Source organism: Nyctereutes procyonoides, unplaced genomic scaffold, assembly GCF_905146905.1.
Source record: "Nyctereutes procyonoides isolate TBG_1078 unplaced genomic scaffold, NYPRO_anot_genome, whole genome shotgun sequence".
Classification (NCBI taxonomy): Eukaryota; Metazoa; Chordata; class Mammalia; order Carnivora; family Canidae; genus Nyctereutes; species Nyctereutes procyonoides.
This window is the reverse complement of record NW_026575033.1, coordinates 5,880,041-5,898,646: the sequence shown is the minus strand read 5'-3', so window position 1 is coordinate 5,898,646 and position 18,606 is coordinate 5,880,041. Positions and strand designations below refer to the sequence as shown.

General features: G+C 38.8%; 1 protein-coding gene across 1 annotated transcript in view; it reads left to right on the top strand.

Annotated features, from left to right (window-relative positions):
- The first annotated feature begins 387 nt into the window (after positions 1 to 387).
- Positions 388 to 18,606, top strand: part of MTMR6 (myotubularin related protein 6) — a 39,003-nt gene continuing 20,784 nt past the window's right edge. Inside the window, exons 1-3 of the mRNA XM_055317365.1 lie at positions 388 to 554; positions 13,558 to 13,674; positions 17,412 to 17,574. Coding sequence (XP_055173340.1) covers positions 531 to 554; positions 13,558 to 13,674; positions 17,412 to 17,574 — 304 coding nt within the window. The 5' untranslated portion in view covers positions 388 to 530. The remainder of the gene's footprint in view (positions 555 to 13,557; positions 13,675 to 17,411; positions 17,575 to 18,606) is intronic.

Below are 18,606 nucleotides of genomic sequence, written 5' to 3'. Positions count from 1 at the left end.
TTTCCGTTTGCTCAGCTTTTACTTGTCAGGATCTACTGCATAAAAATCTTTTTTCCCATTGAACATTTATTTATTTATTTATCTATTTATTTATTTAAGATTTGCTCCATGATTTTTTTTTAAATGGATAACTAGTGGGAATTCTGATTGTTTCAAATAAGGCTGTAGGAAATGTATCTGATCATCCTTCGAAAAGATTCCTGCTGTGAGGGGAGAAGTGGTGATGGCGAGCCTCCACCAGCAGGGGGCGCTCTAGGATCGACGGCGGCCCGGGAAAAACTGGACGCCGCTCTCCCTCGCAGGACCCTCTGCCCCGCGGGTTTCCGCTCCCTCCGCGGCCGCGGGTTTGAGGAAGTGTTTCTAGGAGACGGCGCCTGCGCGGTTGACGCTGCCGGGTGGGGGGGCGGACTAAGGGGCCGCGGCGCTGGCTGGCTGGCGGTGTCTGCCGTGCCCGGGTCGGTGTGCCCGCCCCGGTTCTCTCGCTCCATGGTACGCCTGTGAGTCCCGTCGCCGGCGGACTTGTCCTGGGGATGGAGCACATCCGTACGACCAAGGTAGCCCGCCGCTCGCCGTGGCGTGCGTGACCCGGCAGGGGTGGGAGGCGACGGGAGCTCGGCTGGCTGGACCGGGGCTGCGGGCCTGCGGGGCCCTGTCCGGGGGGGCCGGGGCAGTTCGGGCCCGGGTGGGTGCGGAGGCCTCCTGGACCTACGGGAGCCTCGCTTCGGGGCCCGGTGTTGGGATGTGGGTGATTTGGGCTGCTGGAGGTCGAGTCCCATGAAACTGGTCGCTGCCCTCTCAGCGCTGCACTTTCTTGGGCAGAATTGGGGCTGCTTTAGCTCCGGCTGCTCTCAGGCCCTTCCCGCTGCTTCGCCGCCCCGAAGACCGGAAAACGGCCGAGCGCTCGGATTAGCGGCTGATACTGTGTAAGCTTTTCCTTGTTCACGTTGCATTGTCCCGTGTGACAGGCTGTTGATGCGAGTTTGGGGGGCGCTGAGGTAGGTCAGCCTCGGCCTCGGCGTCCGGTCGTTTGAACTGGGCCCGCCGGCTCAGGGCTCCGCACTTCGTAGCCCGCGTCAGTAGTTGAGAGGGGTTAGGGACGAGGAGAGACGGCATCCCACACCTTAAAGTGTCTGACGCAGCGCTTTTTCTCTTAACCTTGTTAAATCTCATGCTTAATTTTTGCCTGCAAAAGGCACTGATTTCTAAGGACGAACAAGCGTTCGTAGAACTCCATTACAAATGTTGAAACCGAGGGATGTGGCGTCAAAATATTACCGAATTTCGTTACCAACAGTTAAGTTCGGCCTCAAATTTGGGAGGGAGAAAAACATAAATCAAGACAAGAAGAATTGAATAAGACGATGTTGGGATCGCCCGGAGCCTCACAAAATCCGGAAGAGGACCCACTGTGAATCTTGACTCTTCAGGTTTTGCTGAAACCATCTCTCAGTTGCCACGAATCCTAAAGTTACCCTTAATTTAGAAAAAAAAAAAAAAATAGCAGACAGATGTTACCCCCATTTGTTCCATGGAGAATTTGAGGTCTACTCATTAAAATGTTTCACAAGCCTTTTTAAGGTGCCGCGGATTTTTTTTTTTCTTAGAACTTGTTTATGACACTGCACATACTATAATAAAATTGAAGATGCTAAAAACTAATCCTTGTTTTAAAAATGTCTTTTTTTTTTTAAAGAGAATGTTAAATTAACTGTATAATTCAAGTTGCTGACACTTTAAGTTTGAAAATGGAAGGGCAGTTAAGTAAATAACCAAACTAGTAGAAAATGTAGAGGTGGAAGAGCGGTCTAGAGGGTGCATCAGACCAGATTTTTGTCCTGATTGGGAGGTTCCAAATGTGTATTACCATAGTAGCTTTTCACAATGGGCCTGTCCTGATGGTTTAGTAAGGTCCTTTTATGACTTTTTAAGGAGCAGGAAATTTCTGAATAATTTTCTATTAAAATTACTTTTCAAGTTGTGTACTTTGAGTTATTCTTCTAACATAGGACCACCAGTACTCTGGAATAATCCTAAGTGGCTGTAGGTAGGCTGCAATTAAACTGATACTTACTAGGTCCCAGTTATGTGCAAGCACAGACCAGCACTGGCTATAGAGCAGTGAGCATAATAGACTTGGACTTCACTGTACGTTCTGATAATTAATAATAGACTTGGACTTCACTGTACGCTCTGATAATTAATAATAGTGCGAACTATAATATTTTCTAAAATTATGATTTTTGGGCAGCCCCAGTGGCCCAGCGGTTTAGCGCCACCTTCAGCCCAGGGTGTGATCCTGGAGACCCCCAGATCAAGTCCCGTGTCAGGCTCCCTGCATGGAGCCTGCTTCTCCCTCTGCCTGTGTCAGCGTCTCTCTCTCTCTCTCTCTCTCTCTCTCTCTCTCTCTCTCTCTCTGTCATGAATGAATAAATAAAATCTTTAAAAAAATAAAATTATGACTTTTTTAAAGATTAACATGAATATAGCCTATTGCATAATTATACTACTTCTACTTTGCATAGCCTAACTTGGATGTAGTTAATTTACTGCAAAGATGCTTGTATTTCAACACTAAAAATGAATTGCTTTAACTTTACTTGGCTGTTTTGAACTATACAGTTTAGTCACTATGATCAAAAATTGACCGTAGAGTAGTCCTGTGTAACTATTGGTTTGTTCTGTGCTGAGACAGGTTTATTTGAAAAGTAATAATTATATTTCCTAAGAACTCTATGTCAGTGTAGCCAACTGTGCAGTATTACTTTACAATACTTAAAATTTCACAATTATGCTAATCTATACAAAATTGCCACTAATTTCTTAAATAACCTTGCCAGTTGGGTATATTATCAGCATTTGCAGATGAGAAGGAAATAGGCTTGGAGAGTTGAAATAATCTGCCAATTATCTCATGAGGGGTGGAGTGAAGTTTTTTTTTAATAAAAAAAAAAGTTTATTAATTTGAGATAGAGCGAGAAAATGAGTGAGCACACAGTGGGGAGAAGGGCAGAGAGGGAGGGAGAAGCAGACTTCCCACTGAGCAAGGGGCCCAACTGTGGGGGGGGGGGGCGTTTGATCCCAGGACCCTGGCTGGGGTCATGACCTGACCCAAAGGCAGATGCTTAACCCAGTAAGCCACCCAAGCGCCCTTAAGAGTTAAGGTGTTTTTTTTTTTTTTTTTAAAGATTTTATTTATTTATTCTTGAGAGACATGGAGAGAGAGAGGCAGAAACACAGGCAGAGTTCAGAGAAGCAGGCTCCATGCAGGGAGCCTGATGTGGGGTGCATCCTGGGACCCTGGGATCACACCCTGAGCCAAAGGCAGATGCTCAACCACTGAGCCACCCAGGTGTCCCTAGAGTTAAGATTTAAACCAAGGTTTGTCATAATTTTTTTTTCATTACTTCTCTGGTTTTAATCTAATTGTTAAAATGTATTAATATTCAGAAATGAATCCTAATAATAATTCTGAGAGCTTTTTTTCCTCCCCAAACCTCTTCTTGACGTAAGTAAATATTTATGTGATATTATTTTGTATTGTTTATGATCATTGTGGGTTTTTTTATTGTTTATGAACCAGAGGTTTATAAGATAAACTGTTTTAGCTGAGTACTGATTAAATGACTTTATAGTTATAAAATTCAGGAGCAGATACACCATCCTAATTGGTCATATTTGGTTTACTAACTGTATAGCATCGCCAAAGATGTCAAGACTGAATTTGAATTTCCGAAAGACTATTTCCAAGCTCTGCCTATCACTTTGAGCTCTAATTTTTCCATAATGAGGTAGTCTTGCCAAGAAACAATGGGAAATATGCAGAGACAGTTCTTCTTTATGCAGTCTTTCTCCTTTCCCTGCCAGGCTCTAGTGCTTTGGCTGACATCATCTGTTGATGTCGAATGATGTGCTGTTTGTGAATGGAACTTTACAGAATGTAATGGAAGAATGTTTTCCTAAACTATATATGGTAGACTGCTTTCTAGAGTTTGTTAAAGAATGGAATGTCCCATGAAAATCTGACCCCATTGGGGCTCAAGTTGAATTATTGCAAAATGCCTAGCTGCTACTCATTTTTGTCATTAGGATGTGCGGTCATGTGTGTATGTATACAAGTATGTGTAATCAGTTACAAAGAGGGAAAGAGGTGCAAACTAAGAATAAGAGCCAGTAGATTGTGGGGAGTATCTGAGTGCTTTTCCTCACGTAAAGCACTATTTTGGCTAATTAATATTATTCCATTATACAAGTGAGAAGACTGAAATTTGCAGAAACTAAATAATGTGTCCTGACTCAAATAGATAGTTCTATTAAGGAAGAGGTGGAGCTGGGAACTTGAATCCTGATCTTTCTGATACTAGTCTTATTCTCTTAACCATAACACTCCTCTCCTCAGAGTAATTGTCTAATCAAGAGATTTGAGTCTGGGTGACTTAGCCAGTTAAGTGTCTGCCTTAAGCTCAGGTCATGATCCCAGGGTACTGGGATCGAACCCTGTGTGATCTGGGCTCCCTGTTCACTGGGGAGCCTGCTTCTCCCTCTCCTTCTGTGCCCCCTCCCTCTGCACACTCTTTTTTGCTCACATAAATAAATAAAATATTTTTAAAATAAAGAGATTTGAATAGTGAGGTAAGTCAGTGTTATTGGGACTGGAAGAAAGGCAGGGGATGGAGGAGAAGAACTGAGGTGGTAGGATTTTGTCCAGTAGGTAGCTGATTAGAAAGGTGTAGGGTTAGGGAAAAGGTGTGGTCCAGAAGAATAGATTTGGGAGTAATCTATTGATGTAATCACGATATTTTCTTTTCTGGATGAGGTTGTGCAAGGTACATGTAGAGGCTCTGTGGTGGAGAAGAGTGAATGTTAGAGCCCCAGGAGTACTTACAAGGGGCAAGCAGAGGAAGAGGAGTCAGAGAAAGAGTGTTAGGGATAAAACGGGAAGAGACGAATCACAAGAAAAGAAGGCTTCCCTATTCTAATTTCCTTCTTTGCTCCCTCTTCCTCTTCTCTCTCCTTTTTTAGGGCCTGGTATTCTAGGTACTGGGGAAATGGTAGTTTCCAGACAAAAGCCCCTGCCATTCCAAAACATCTTTTCTAGTTGGGGGACACATGACAGAAAACAAAGTTAATAAGCCAAATACATAATACAGTAGATGGCAGTGCTATGGAGGGTGCCAGGGTGAGGTTGGGGGAGAACAGCTGTCAATGTGGTAGTTTGGGAAGCCCTTACAGAGATCATGAATTACTTGAGTAGAGAGTGGAAAGTGGTGAGGCAGCAAGCCATCTTCACAGCAGTAGGGGTTGTGGAGGGGTGGCTGGGAGAGTCCCAGAGAAGGCACAGCAGGGGCAACCTCCCTATGTTGGTCATACCTGGTTAGTAAAAACTAGCAAGAAGACCAGTGTGGCTAGAGGAGAGTGAGTGAAGGAGAGAGCACAGTAGGAAATGAAAAGTTGGAAACAGGGGCAAGCCTTTGCAGGATAATGTGAAATCTTGGCTTTTACTGAGTGAGACAGGAAGCCATTCATGGAAAGTCACCTGTGCCAATGCTGCAGAAAAGCAAAGTGAGTGAAGACTGAAAAATGTCCTTGGATTTATGATCTGTTTTGTTTGATAATTTATGCAGCCAGACGCTGTTGTAGAACTTGGGAATACATGAACAAAGAAAGATTAAAATCTCTGCCCTTTTGAGGTTTACCTTCCCCTTCGCAAAGGCAACTTGATGCTCTTTCTTTTTGAAAGAGATCCATGCTATGGAGTGTGGAATAATGGTACTAAGAGTCCTGAATGGGTGTCTTGTTATAGGGGTTGCTCACAGCAAGTCAGAGAAGCCCTGACCGTGTGTTTTCTGCTTCAGTAGCCCTTGTCATGTAGTTGTCAAATATAACTGTTAGCTGCAGAGCTTTGGTTGAGGATGGGGCATAGGTCCTTTCTTGTCCCAGAGTCTACTTGGTGTCTGAATTTTCTGGATATAAATGCTGAGTATGTGTGATTTCCTGTGTTTTTCATTTCTAGCTTTGTAATCAGCTGAAATATGAACTTCTGTTGAGAGACCATTAGGGTACCTTTAGTGCAGGCCCAAGGTTGGCAACAATTCAACTAAATGGCCCTCAAAGTAATGTGTTGGCATTTCCCCTCCTTACCATAGTGACCACACTGCAATTCTGTTCTCCCTACTCTGTTTCTTCTTTTCCCAAAACCTTTTACTTCTTCCCCATTCTTTTTTTTTTTTTTGGGGGGGGGCCTCTGGTAATACCTAGAATTAAAGGGTCTTGACACTTTCTGTAGTGCTTCAGTGTTAGTGACCTGAAAGAGTTGTGATTGCTTTCTTTTTTTTTTTTTAACATTTTTATTTTATTTTTTAAATTTTTTATTTATTTATGATAGGCACACAGTGAGAGAGAGAGAGAGAGGCAGAGACACAGGCAGAGGGAGAAGCAGGCTCCATGCACCAGGAGCCCGACGTGGGATTCGATCCCGGGTCTCCAGGATCGCGCCCTGGGCCAAAGGCAGGCGCTAAACTGCTGCGCCACCCAGGGATCCCTTGTGATTGCTTTCTAAATACCTGCTTAAAACATTTCCAGGAACACATGGAAAAATCTGTAGCAACATCTGTAAAATACTCTATTCCTTGGTGTGAAAGGGAAATATGAGGCAGCAGTTGGCGCTTAGAAGTTGACTAAGTCTCTGGTTTGAAATTTGTATGCTGATAATTTTAGCAAAGAAAAAGACCTATTTTCCTTTTTTTTTTTTTTTTTTTTTTTTTTTACATTTATCTTAGGATTTTCAGTTTAGAACAGAATAATCAGTAAATTTTCTCAGAACCTAAAGTTTCTCCAGAACCTAAAGTGCTAAATAAATAAATGTTTTGGAATAATGTTCAGATTACTTTTATTATCAGTCATATCCATATAACAGTGGCATATTGAAGCAATCATGTAATGAGTTTTCTATTATGTTTTCTTGAATATGATTACTATGGTAATAATCCTCAATTTATTAAAGTCTTATATAGTCTCTTTTCTCTCAGACTTACATTTCCTTTTATATTTTATCCTACTGAATGGCAGCTAGCCTCTGTTTTTCCTTCCTTCTCACATAGGTTTTGTCATCTCAAGATGGGCTTGGTTTTGTCATCTCAAGATAGGCTTCCTCTTTCACCTGTCTATGGCAGCTTAATCCAGGCCCTTATCACATCTCTCCCAGCCACTCCTAGATTATTAGCTTTTTACCTGGTTACTCACCTCCTGTCTCTTCTTTACTCAACATTTTCTCCACATTATCATTGGAAAGATCTTCTTAAAAACCATATCTGGCCATGGGCTACTGTGCTTAAAAGTCCTCTGTATCCTTTTATCTACAACGCAGATGCTCTACCCTAGCAGGTGTTTCTTTTTCACCAAATGTTATTCCCTCTCCCCTTTTGTGTTCTAGCTCTTCTATTGGGAATTCTGTATTTTCTGTGTATTAAGAAAAATTTTGCTGAGCTTTGCTTCCAGTATTATACTAGAAAAAACAGGTTTTTCCAGTTCTATCACACATTAGAATATTGAATTTGCTTTTTTTTTTTTTAAGATTTTATTTATTTATTCATGAGAGACACACAGAGAGAGGCAGAGACACATAGGCAGAGGACGAAGCAGGCTTTCCGTGAGGAGCCCTCCCGGGACCCCAGGATCACAGTCTAAGCCAGAGGCAGATGCTCAACCACTGAGCCACCCAGACATTCCTTGAATTTGCTTTTAAAGTCCGTGTGCCTTCTCCTTCCTTTCTCCATTTGAACTTGGCATTAGTCTAATACAGAGGACTGTCAGGGCTCAACTTAACTCATCAGGTTACTAACTTACTAACAGTCATTTTTGCAAACATGAGCATGTTATTGCTTACCGTTTGTCAAGCAAACTTGGGGTAAAGTACCTACATGTATTATCCAGTCTTACTGCAGCTTTCAAGGAAGAGATTACTGTCCTTATCTCACAGATGAAGAAAGTGAGATCCAGACAATTTGGTTCGTTGATAGCCGGTGAATTTTTATGGAGTGAATTAGTAAACCCTTTCTGAAAATGTATAGTTATGTGGATGTTCTTCAAAGATGTGTGTGTGTGGGAGGGTGTATGCATATGCCAATAATGTGGTTGTATATTTTAAAGGGCCATAAGTTATAAGAAGCTCTTTTAAAAAGTGGGAGGATACAAGCTGGGACCTTAAATATTCAGGAAAAGAGCATAAAGATAGAGAAGGAACCTAGCCTGGTTAAGAGTTAAGAGCAAGAGGGGGACAGCCTGGGTGGCTCAGCGGTTTAGCACCAGCTTCAGCCCAGGGTGTGATCCTGGAGACCCGGGATTGAGTCCTACGTTGGGCTCCCTGCATGGAGCCTGCTTCTCCCTCTGCCTGTGTCTCTGCCTCTCTGTGTGTGTGTCTCTCATGAATAAATAAATAAAATCTTAAAAAAAAAAAAGAGGGATTAATTTGGAATTTAATTAATTTTAATTAATTAAAGTTAGAAGGAATACTATTTGCCTAAAAATGACCTGGTGAGCTTCTTAAAAATTCAGATTCTTGATGTCCTGTCTGCTGAGACGACTGAGTGAAGTTGAGTGGGGCTTAAGATTTGTATTTATGCAGTTTCAGAGGTGATTCAGATGAACAGCTAGACTTTGGGACTTTTATGTAGGTAAGAAGAATTAAAGATTTAATAAATGGAATCTCAAGTTAATTTTGGATATAGAAATTAGGGAGAATCAAGGAATAGGGTTAGAGTGTTAGGGAGAGTATTTTTAACCTGAATTTCCAATCTTGATAGATGACAAGCCCAAAAGAACTGTGTAGTGTTAGGCAGTTCTAGAGGAAGAGTGACTTAATTGGGTGTTGGGGTAGGAATAGCAGACTGAGTGTCCACATGTGGCTTTAAAAACAAAAAAGCTGATCTATAACTGTACACTATTAGTAATTTTTCTACTTAAGTTTGTTCATCTATTTGTAAATTACTGAATGAGTATTTACTGTTTACCCTTTATGTAAGGAAGAAATGGCAGAGAGAAATGAAGGACAGTATAATGTTACAAAGTAGAATTTCATATAATAAATCTCTTGGGTGATGTCAGCAAAAGAGACCACTGCTAAACTGTGGGCATCTTCTGTTTTCACCCTGTGGCAAATGTGTCTATGGCTGATCACCCTAGTCCAACAAATATTTATTGTATCAGATGCTATACTAGTCATCAGGTAGTCAGACATAAATAAGAGACAGTTCTTGCCCTGGGGTATGTCATAGCTTTAGTGGGAGAGATGGACATGAACAGATGTTTTATAATATAGAAACTACTCTAACAGTAGTGAAAGGTGCAGATTTTTAAAATATTTAGGCTATAAAATTGGTAGGAATTGGTGATTTAATTGAATATTGGGAGTTGGGACACCTGGGTAGCTCAGCAATTGAGCGTCTGCCTTTGGCTCAAGGTGTGATCCTGGGGTTCTGGGATCGAGTCCCACATCAGGCTCCCTGCATAGAGCCTGCTTCTCCCTCTGCCTGTATTTCTGCCTTTGTGTCTCTCATGAATAAATAAATAAAATCTTTTTAAAAAAAGAATATTGGGAGTCAAGAGGAAGTCATAGGATGATTCCTGAATTTCTAATGTGGGTGACTAGATGAGGATGGAGTCCTATATTAATTCACATCAGAAATACAGGATTAGGAACCTATTTGTGAGGAGTGAGGAAAGATCCATTTCATTTTCAGTATGCTTAACATGAGTCTTAAGACATCCAAATAGAGCGGTATAGCATGGTGGGAAGGAATCAGACCTATGACATAGGATTATTACTCTGCTGTTCCACTTACTATTACTAGCTGTAGTGTTGGGACATTTAACTTCTCTAAGTCTCAGTTTCTATACAGAGATTAATAGTACTTAACTAGGTAGGAATTGTGAAAATTAAAAGAAATACTGTATGTTAAGCACTTATCAAAGTACTCAGTATATAATAAGACTTGAGTACTATGTCAGGAATGATTGTAGTCGTTATATGTATAGCAGGCAATATGAACTCAGGAGAGCTCAGAGTTGGGCATTTAGTTTGGAGAGTCATTCACATATAGGTTAAAATAATGACAGTGGATAAGCTGCCTATAGAGAATGAGGCCCCTGAGGAAGAAGGGTAACAAATAGGAGATGGACTGAAGAGAGTTAAAATCCAAATGAAAGTAGTGTGATTGTTTTGCATGTAGATAAGTGCATGTAGAGAATTTGTGCTTTGTCAAGAAATTATTTATGGGGCAGCCGCGGTGGCGCAGCAGTTTAACGCCGCCTGCAGCCCAGGGCGTGATCCTGGAGACCCTGGATCGAGTCCCATGTCAGGCTCCCTGCATGGAGCCTGCTTCTCTCTCTGCCTGTTTCTGTGCCTCTCAATCTCTCTCTCTCTCTCTCTCTCTCTTTCTGTCTATGAATAAATAAAGTCTTAAAAAAAGAAATTATTTATTATGATTAATACATAATATATGATTAATAAGAATTATTTATGACCTTTTGAAAGTCCACAGATTAAACTTCATATGGATTTAGAAATAAAAAAAGCTGTTCAGTTAAATACGTAGTAATGACATCAGCTCCTACTCCCTTTACTTACCAATATCCTTTTTTTTTAAAAATTTTTTGAGTAGTATGTGAAGTGCTGCAAAATGATGTTGGCATTAATTGCTTGAGTAGGGTTAATACTTTGTAGTAACCTTTATTTCTATATGTATTCATTAATTCTCTTTAGAAATATTAACACTTTGCTTTAATTGCTTTGGAGATAAGGCAGGTGAGGTTTATATTACGGTATTACTGTTGGTTGGCTGTAGTCTCCTTACAACTAAGTCTAGCACAATTGAAGGAGAGTAAACAGTAGTTGATTTCATTGTTTTAAAAAATTTAAATTTTAATTCAGTGTGAGTTATATAATTGAGTTAGATTTTTTAAAAGGAAGAAATGGTCCTAAACAATGAAATAAATGCAGATCTCCAAGAGAAATCTTCATACAGTCTTTTCCTATCGTCTTAAAGGATAGTGTGTATAATTATCTGATACTTTTACATGTCAAATCAACTGTCAGATCTGAGCTATATAAATTAGATTGTATCTAAGTTTCCAGAAGAAAATGTTAAAACTCAGTTCATTGCCTTACCCATACAAATAAAATTTTGTGTCAACAACAGGTATTTCAATTTTACAGTTAAATTTTAACTTATTTGAACAGCTGCTGTTAAAAGAAAAAAACTTTTGGAATTAAATTTCTTCAAGGGGAGCTAATTAGCTTTTTACGTGGTAGTTATTGTGGAAATCATAATTTCATAATTAGGGGCATTTGTTTCTTCAATTTTAGTAAGGGAAAAGGAAATATATGTGGGGGAAAAGTACAGAATTAGTGAGATAATTGTTAGACATAGAAGTTAAAGAACTATCTGCAACCTCCTGTTACGGCTATGGATTAAAAATTTTATTTATTTTTTTTAAGATTACTTATTTATTTATTCATAGAGACAGAGAGAGAGAAGCAGAAACACAGGCAGAGGGAGAAGCAGGCTCCATGCAGAGAGCCTGACGTGGGACTCGAGCCAGGGTCCCCAGGATCACACCCTAGTCTGCAGGCGGCACTAAACCGCTGTGCCACCGGGGCTGCCCAGGATTAAATTTCTTTAATGGGAAATGGTTGTTTTACTTTTTTCCCCCCCCTCCCAAAAAGAATGTACAGCAATAAATAACTATGTTTTCAAAACAGTAGTCTCCTACACAGTAGGAGTGGCCAACTGTAACCCCACAGTAGTAGTGGCCAACTCTAACCCCACTCTCCAGTGGCAGCTCTGTGTGTGTGTATGTGTGTTTATTAATAAAGGAGTACTAGATACCTTACTGCCTCAGCCACTACAGGACACAGAGGCAACATGTGATATAATCTGTGATAGGGAATTCAGAGCCAGAAGGAACGATGAAACTGAGACTTTTTTTTTTATGATAGTCACACACACACACACACACACACACACACAGAGAGAGAGAGAGAGGCAGAGACATAGGCAGAGGGAGAAGCAGGCTCCATCCACCGGGATCCCAACGTGGGATTTGATCCCAGGTCTCCAGGATCGCGCCCTGGGCCAAAGGCAGGAGCTAAACCGCGGCGCCACCCAGGGATCTCAAAACTGAGACATTTAAGTAAGTCAGTCAGTTTTCTGAGAAAGGATTCCAGTTAGGAGATAGGGTATCAGTGAGCCCCAGAGAATGCTTACTTAGCACTTAGCTAAGCAGAAGAGACCATCTTAGGAAGGGAGAATGGTATGAGTAAAAGCATAGAGCAGACCACAAAACAATGTCTTGGGTGGAGTGGTGAGGAGAATATAGAGATTAAGTTGGAGTTTGCAACCATTTAACTGTTGATTTGATTTTTCTGGTAGTTTACTCCATGATGCTAGATATTTATTACTTGTTTTGCCAACTTAAATGTATGGACTCTTGCATCTGTCAGCATGGCTAAAATTAACACAAGAAACAAGATTTGATGAGAATATGGAGAAAGGGGAATTCTCTCTTGCACAATTGGTGGGAATGCAAATTGGTGTAGCCTGGAGAACAGTATGGAGCCTCCTCAAAAAACAGCATGCAAACTGATGCAGCCTGGAGAATAGGATGGAAAACAATATGGAGATTACTCAAAAAGTTAAAAATAGAACTACCCTATGATCCAGCAAATTCACTATTAGGTATTTACCCAAAGGATTAAAAAATACAGATTCAAAGGAGGTACAAGCATCCTAAATGTTTATAGCAGAATTATCAACACTAGCTAAACTATGGAGAGAACCCAAGTGTCCATCAACTGATGAATGGATAAAGAAGGTGATGTGTGTGAAATCTTGCCAATTGCAATGATGTGGATGGAGCTAGAGGGTATTATGCCAAGTGAAATAAGTCAGTCAGAGAAAGACAAATACCATATGATCTCACTCATGTGTGGAATTTAAGAAAGAAAACAGATGGACATATGGGAAGGGGAAAGGAAAAGTAGAGAGAGGAACCAACCATAAGAGACTCTTAACAATAGAGAATGAACAGGAGGGCGGTGGGTGGGGAATGGGGTAGATGGGTGGTGGATATTAAAGAAGGCACTTGTGATGAGCACTGGGTGTTATAAGTGATCAATTACAGAATTTTCTCCAGAAATCAATATTGTACTATATGTTAACTAAATAATATTGAAATAAAAAATATATATGGACTCTTGGATATGAAAACCATTTGTTTGCTTATACCATGGGTCTCCTTCCCCTTCTCCTTAATATTTATGTTGTTTTTTTACAGAGTTCCTTTATTGGTTGTATTTATAACTCTAAATAGTACTTGTGTTTCTTGTGGTTTATATACTCCCCAAGATACATGAACTTTGATGTTCAACATTAAATAAACTCATGCTTTTTAATAGAAAGAGGAAAATGTTATCCCAGGATTTAAATGTACCATTTAAAAGAATAATAATAAAGAATTTGCATTACTTTTGAAATGAAAAATAACTTTTTTTTTTTTTTTTAGGTTGAACAAGTGAAATTACTTGACCGATTCAGTACCAGCAACAAGTCACTAACAGGAACACTCTATCTTACAGCCACACATCTATTTTTTATAGACTCTCATCAGAAAGAAACCTGGGTAAGAAGGGCATCTGCTATACTGCTTACCATACTTAGAATAATGGATTTGGCCTATTGCTGTATTTCATTTTGATCATGTAAAAAAAATTTAATCATTGGTTACCTGTTTCAACAAAAATTTTTTCAGTCGCCTCATCACTTATACCCTCCCTTTTAATAAAACAAGGATACCATGTGGAATGTGGAACTCTTTTATAGGTTATATAGCAAGATTTTTTTATCTGCATTAATAAGTATAAAATACCTACTTGTTCCTTTTAATTTTTAAAAATATAAATAGTATATGTACGTGTTTAATATTTAACAGTTTAAGTGACTTAGTCATGCTATTTTTTTTTAAGATTTTATTTATTTATTTGAGAGAGAAAGCACACACACACACCCTATCCATGGTATTTTTACACCAAGTTGCAATTATGGTATTTTTTAATTGATTGATTGTAGATCAAGCAATACAGTAATGGATATTTTGTATATATTTCTTCCTGTATATGCACCAGAATTTCTCAGAGGTAACTGCCTGCGAGTAAAATTGCTAGGTCTTAGAAAAGTGCATATTTTCCTTCACTAAATGTGGCCCTTGCCAAAATAGTTGTTTCAAAATGTTTATTCTCAGTAGAGTGTGATGTGTTGTCTGCCATCATTAGCAACATTGATATTATCAGCTTTAAAATTTTTGCCTCTCTGGTGGATATGCAGTTGTGATTTTAATTTGCTGATTACAAGGAAATCATCCTTTCGGATATTTTGGCCTTTAGCTTTCTTTTTCTGTTGGGCTGTTTGTCCTTTTATTGGCTTTATGAGTCTGGTTTTTAATGTTTCGTCAGGTATGTGTGTTGTAGATAACTTCTCCCAGTGTGTGGCTTGTCTTGTGTGTATATACATCTTTGAATTAAAGTTTCAAATTTAGTGTATTAGAAATTTAATTTAGTGTATTCGATTTTTCATTTTTTCTTTTATGGTTTATGCTGTTTTCTGACTTAAGGGATTCTTAAAGTCATAAAGATTCTCCTGTATTTTTTTCTAAAAGCTTACATTTTGTATTTCAGGATAAGTTGTTAGTTAATACATATGGAAGATATTTTCTCGGATGATATAACTTAGGGATTCATTTTAACTTTTATCCTTTTCATTATTTTCATATGGATACTGGCATTGTTTATTGATGGTTTCAGTGCATTAATGTGTAGTATCAACTCTGTCAAACAAAGTGAGGGTTTGCTTTTGAGCTCTCTATTCTGTTCTTTTGATATATTGATTCCACTGTATAATAGCACACTGTTTTATTGATTCTAGCTTTTTAATACAATCTCTCTTTTATTGTACTCTCTTGATTTTCCCAGGAAGGCCATCCAGTTGATATGTGATTGCAATAAGTAAGTCAAGATACTTACCTGAGATGTTGATCTCAGAGAATTTGTATTCCCTTGAGACACTGAAGCTTTTCCCCATCTAGTGTTGGCCCGGAAACTGTTAAGGATTTCACCTAGCAGGGCCTTATAAAATCATTAGTCATATTATCATCCACTCTGTCCACCCTTCCTTTGTCCGTCTGCTTTAATATCTTCTCAGTATGTTTTTCATCTCCTGAGATACACAGGGAAGTTTCCCATAGATCTCTTCTTGCAGATGTTGGAAAAATAGTTTGAGGGGCAGTGGAAAAGCATCTATTTTATTCTCTCCTATTACTGTGTTTAAAATGCCTTTTTATCAGTATAGTCCCATATGTCTCTCCTGAATTAAATGTTTAGTAACCTAGATCTATAGAAATAAATATTTTAGATCTAGTAGTGGACTTACTAACTTTATCTTTTTCTCATTTTACAGATAATTATTTTTTCAAGATCACATAACTAGTTAGTGGCACAGTCAGGTCTCTTCAACATTTTCTTCTTATAAATAATTTTGGGTCTTAATTAGAATCATAATAGTGATATTATAGTAGCTTATTGTCTCTTACTCTCTTTAGATGTTACTATTAGATCATTTTGAGTAACTTGGCACAGGCCTGCTAATATGAATGTTAATAGTGCTAAATCTTGGCCCTAAGTTTGGGCTATATATGTGCAATGTGTATTAAATATCTGTGTAGTGTATACTTTTAATGTCTGTAGAACAAGTTCTTATTAGTCTTTTTAAAGTTTTTCTTGATTATTTTGTACATTTAATCTTACATGTGAACATTAGTCACTATATATAATTTATATGATTAGTATTAGCATTTAATATTATAATTGTATAATATATATGTATGATGTATGATATAAATAATCATCTCTTACCCTGCCACAGAAAAAGGCAAAAAGCAGTTTGGAACTTTTTATCGAACTTATGTTAAAGTTTTAGATTAATTTGGAATGAATTTCTTGCCATGATTCAGTTTTATTCAGGAACTCTAGGATCTTTTACTTTCTAGAAAAACTTTCCATAAATATTTTAAATTCATAGGAATGATACTGAGAAAAAAAACTTTTTTAGTAGCAAAGAGAATATCAGAACTGCTATGAATGATAATCATATATTTAAACTGCCATTATGGGTTGAGTTTTTAGTAGGTCTTTCTTCATTCATTCAGTAAACATTTATTGTGATGGAGGTAGAAGCAATGACACCTGTATTATTGGTCTGGTCAAATTTTAAGTTTGGATTTATGAGATACAACATTTTAAACTTTTTTTTTTTTTTGAGGAGGGTCATTATAATGCTCCAGATATTGTGTTAGGTGCTACAGATAGAATGATGCTCAACTTAGCTGTGGTATGGTTCCTTACAAAGTTCCCAACATCTGGCTGGAAAAATAGACATTCACTATACAAGGAATTAGTCATGTTCTAAGTGCTGTGAAGGAAAAATATAGTTGATAAGGCATAAGAAAATGGAGGGGACCTAACTTGGGAAAGGCCATGAGAGTTGTCAGGGTGTTCTTCTTGGTGATGAGGTTTAAATAAAGGCCAGACAGAAATAATAGAAGTTCCTAGGTGAAGAGGTAGATCTATAATTTCCTAGTTAGTAGGAAATGTCAGTATATGTAAAGGAGATTGGTGAATTTGAGGAGCCAAAAGAGAACTGTCACTTGCACTTGATGTGAAGAGGTACTTGAGATGAGTCTTGAGCCTAGAGTCTGGGAAATGACACAAACTATATTGCTTTTTTAATCTTTATTTATTTTTTGAAAGATTTTATTTATTTATTCATGAGAGACACAGAGGCAGAGGCATAGGCAGAGGGAGAGAAGCAGGCTTCCTGAGGGAAACCTGTTGTAGGACTCGATCACAGGACCTCGAGATCATCCCCAGAGTAGAAGGCAGATGCTCAACCACTGAGCCACCGAGGCATCCCTATATTGTTTTTTTTTTTTAATTGTTTTTTTAATAGTCACTCACCTGCCTTTTAGAAAATGGATTAGAGGGGGTCAAGGGTAGATACAGGGAGAGCTTTTGTAAGACTACTTACAATTAATTAGGTGAGAAACGATGGCAGCATTCCAGCTGGGGGAGTGACAGCAGACAAAGAGAGAAGTAGACAGGTTACAGATATGTAGGAGATGCAGTTCTTGGGGTTTGATGATGTAGTGAATATGTGGAGTGATGGAAGAGGAATCAGAGCATAGTTCTAATGTAGGCAGGTTTTGAATACTTTATGTGAAGAGGGCATTTCTAATATATGCTCTGGAAGAGAATACGATACTGAGCACTTTTTTATGATGTTGATCACTTGTTTTTTTTCATGCTGTAGATATTGCACCACCATATTGCCTTAGTAGAGAAACTAGCTTTGACTACTTCTGGATGCCCACTTGTGATTCAGTGCAAAAACTTCAGGATTGTGCATTTCATTGTTCCCAGAGAAAGAGATTGCCATGATATTTATAATTCTTTGCTACAACTCTCAAAACAAGGTACTGTTTTTAGAGACAAACTTACTTAATTTTGAGATGGGTTATCTAAGATACTTAATATGCCATTGTTACTTTATCCTTGAAGTAACCCTTAAGTTCTTATGCACTCTATTTCCAAAAATTTGGTTTGGAAATAATTAGATGCTTCTGATCTGAATTGTAAGAATGGTTAGAGTAAGGAGAAAGTTAATTAACATTTATAGTACAGATCTTAGAAACTATAGATTTATATTAATTTTAAAAAAATATTTATTTATTTATTTATTCAGAGAGAGAGAGAGAGAAGCAGGCTCCATGCAGGAAGCCCGATGTGGGACTCGATCCCGGGTCTCCAGGATCACACCCCAGGCTGCAGGCGGCACTAAACCGCTGCACCACCGGGGCTGCCCTATATTAATGTTTTTAAAGTTTGTTGGTAGCCAACAGCACAGCTTTTTATTTTTATTTTTTATTTTTATTTTTTTCACACGGGTATCCACAAACCAGGGGGAATGACTTGGAAATTGATTGCTAAAAGAAAAGTTAAGGAAGGTCAGGTTCCTCTGGTAGCAGTGAGACCAATGAATTTAATTGATCAGAGTGGAGCATAAGGGAGATGACCAGAGGGAAAGTAGAGGTTGAATCCTACTTGACTAGAGGTAGAAGTGAAAGTCATGTAGTTCCGAAAAAGGAACCCATCACTATTTATGCCTTTGAGATCTGGAGGCTTCCTTCCCCCAGCATGACTTGAAGTATGTAGATCTCTCCAGGAGACAAAGCACACTGGTGACTGAATGTTACTTTTTGTTGAACACCTGGATTGCAGTGGTCTAGGAGCAGGTGTATGTACACCCTTGTCTCCTAATACATAAAGCCTATAGCATTTACCACGTTGTCTCTGGAACTCTCTGCAACTATTGCCATTTTTGGTCAACACTGTCCTATAAGAATGTATATGAAATTTCATGTTCTATATGCCACCTCTAGTTTTTTATCACAGCATTAGTATTTCCATTTTATATCTCATTTGGGAAGTGTGGTGGGTGAGAAGTG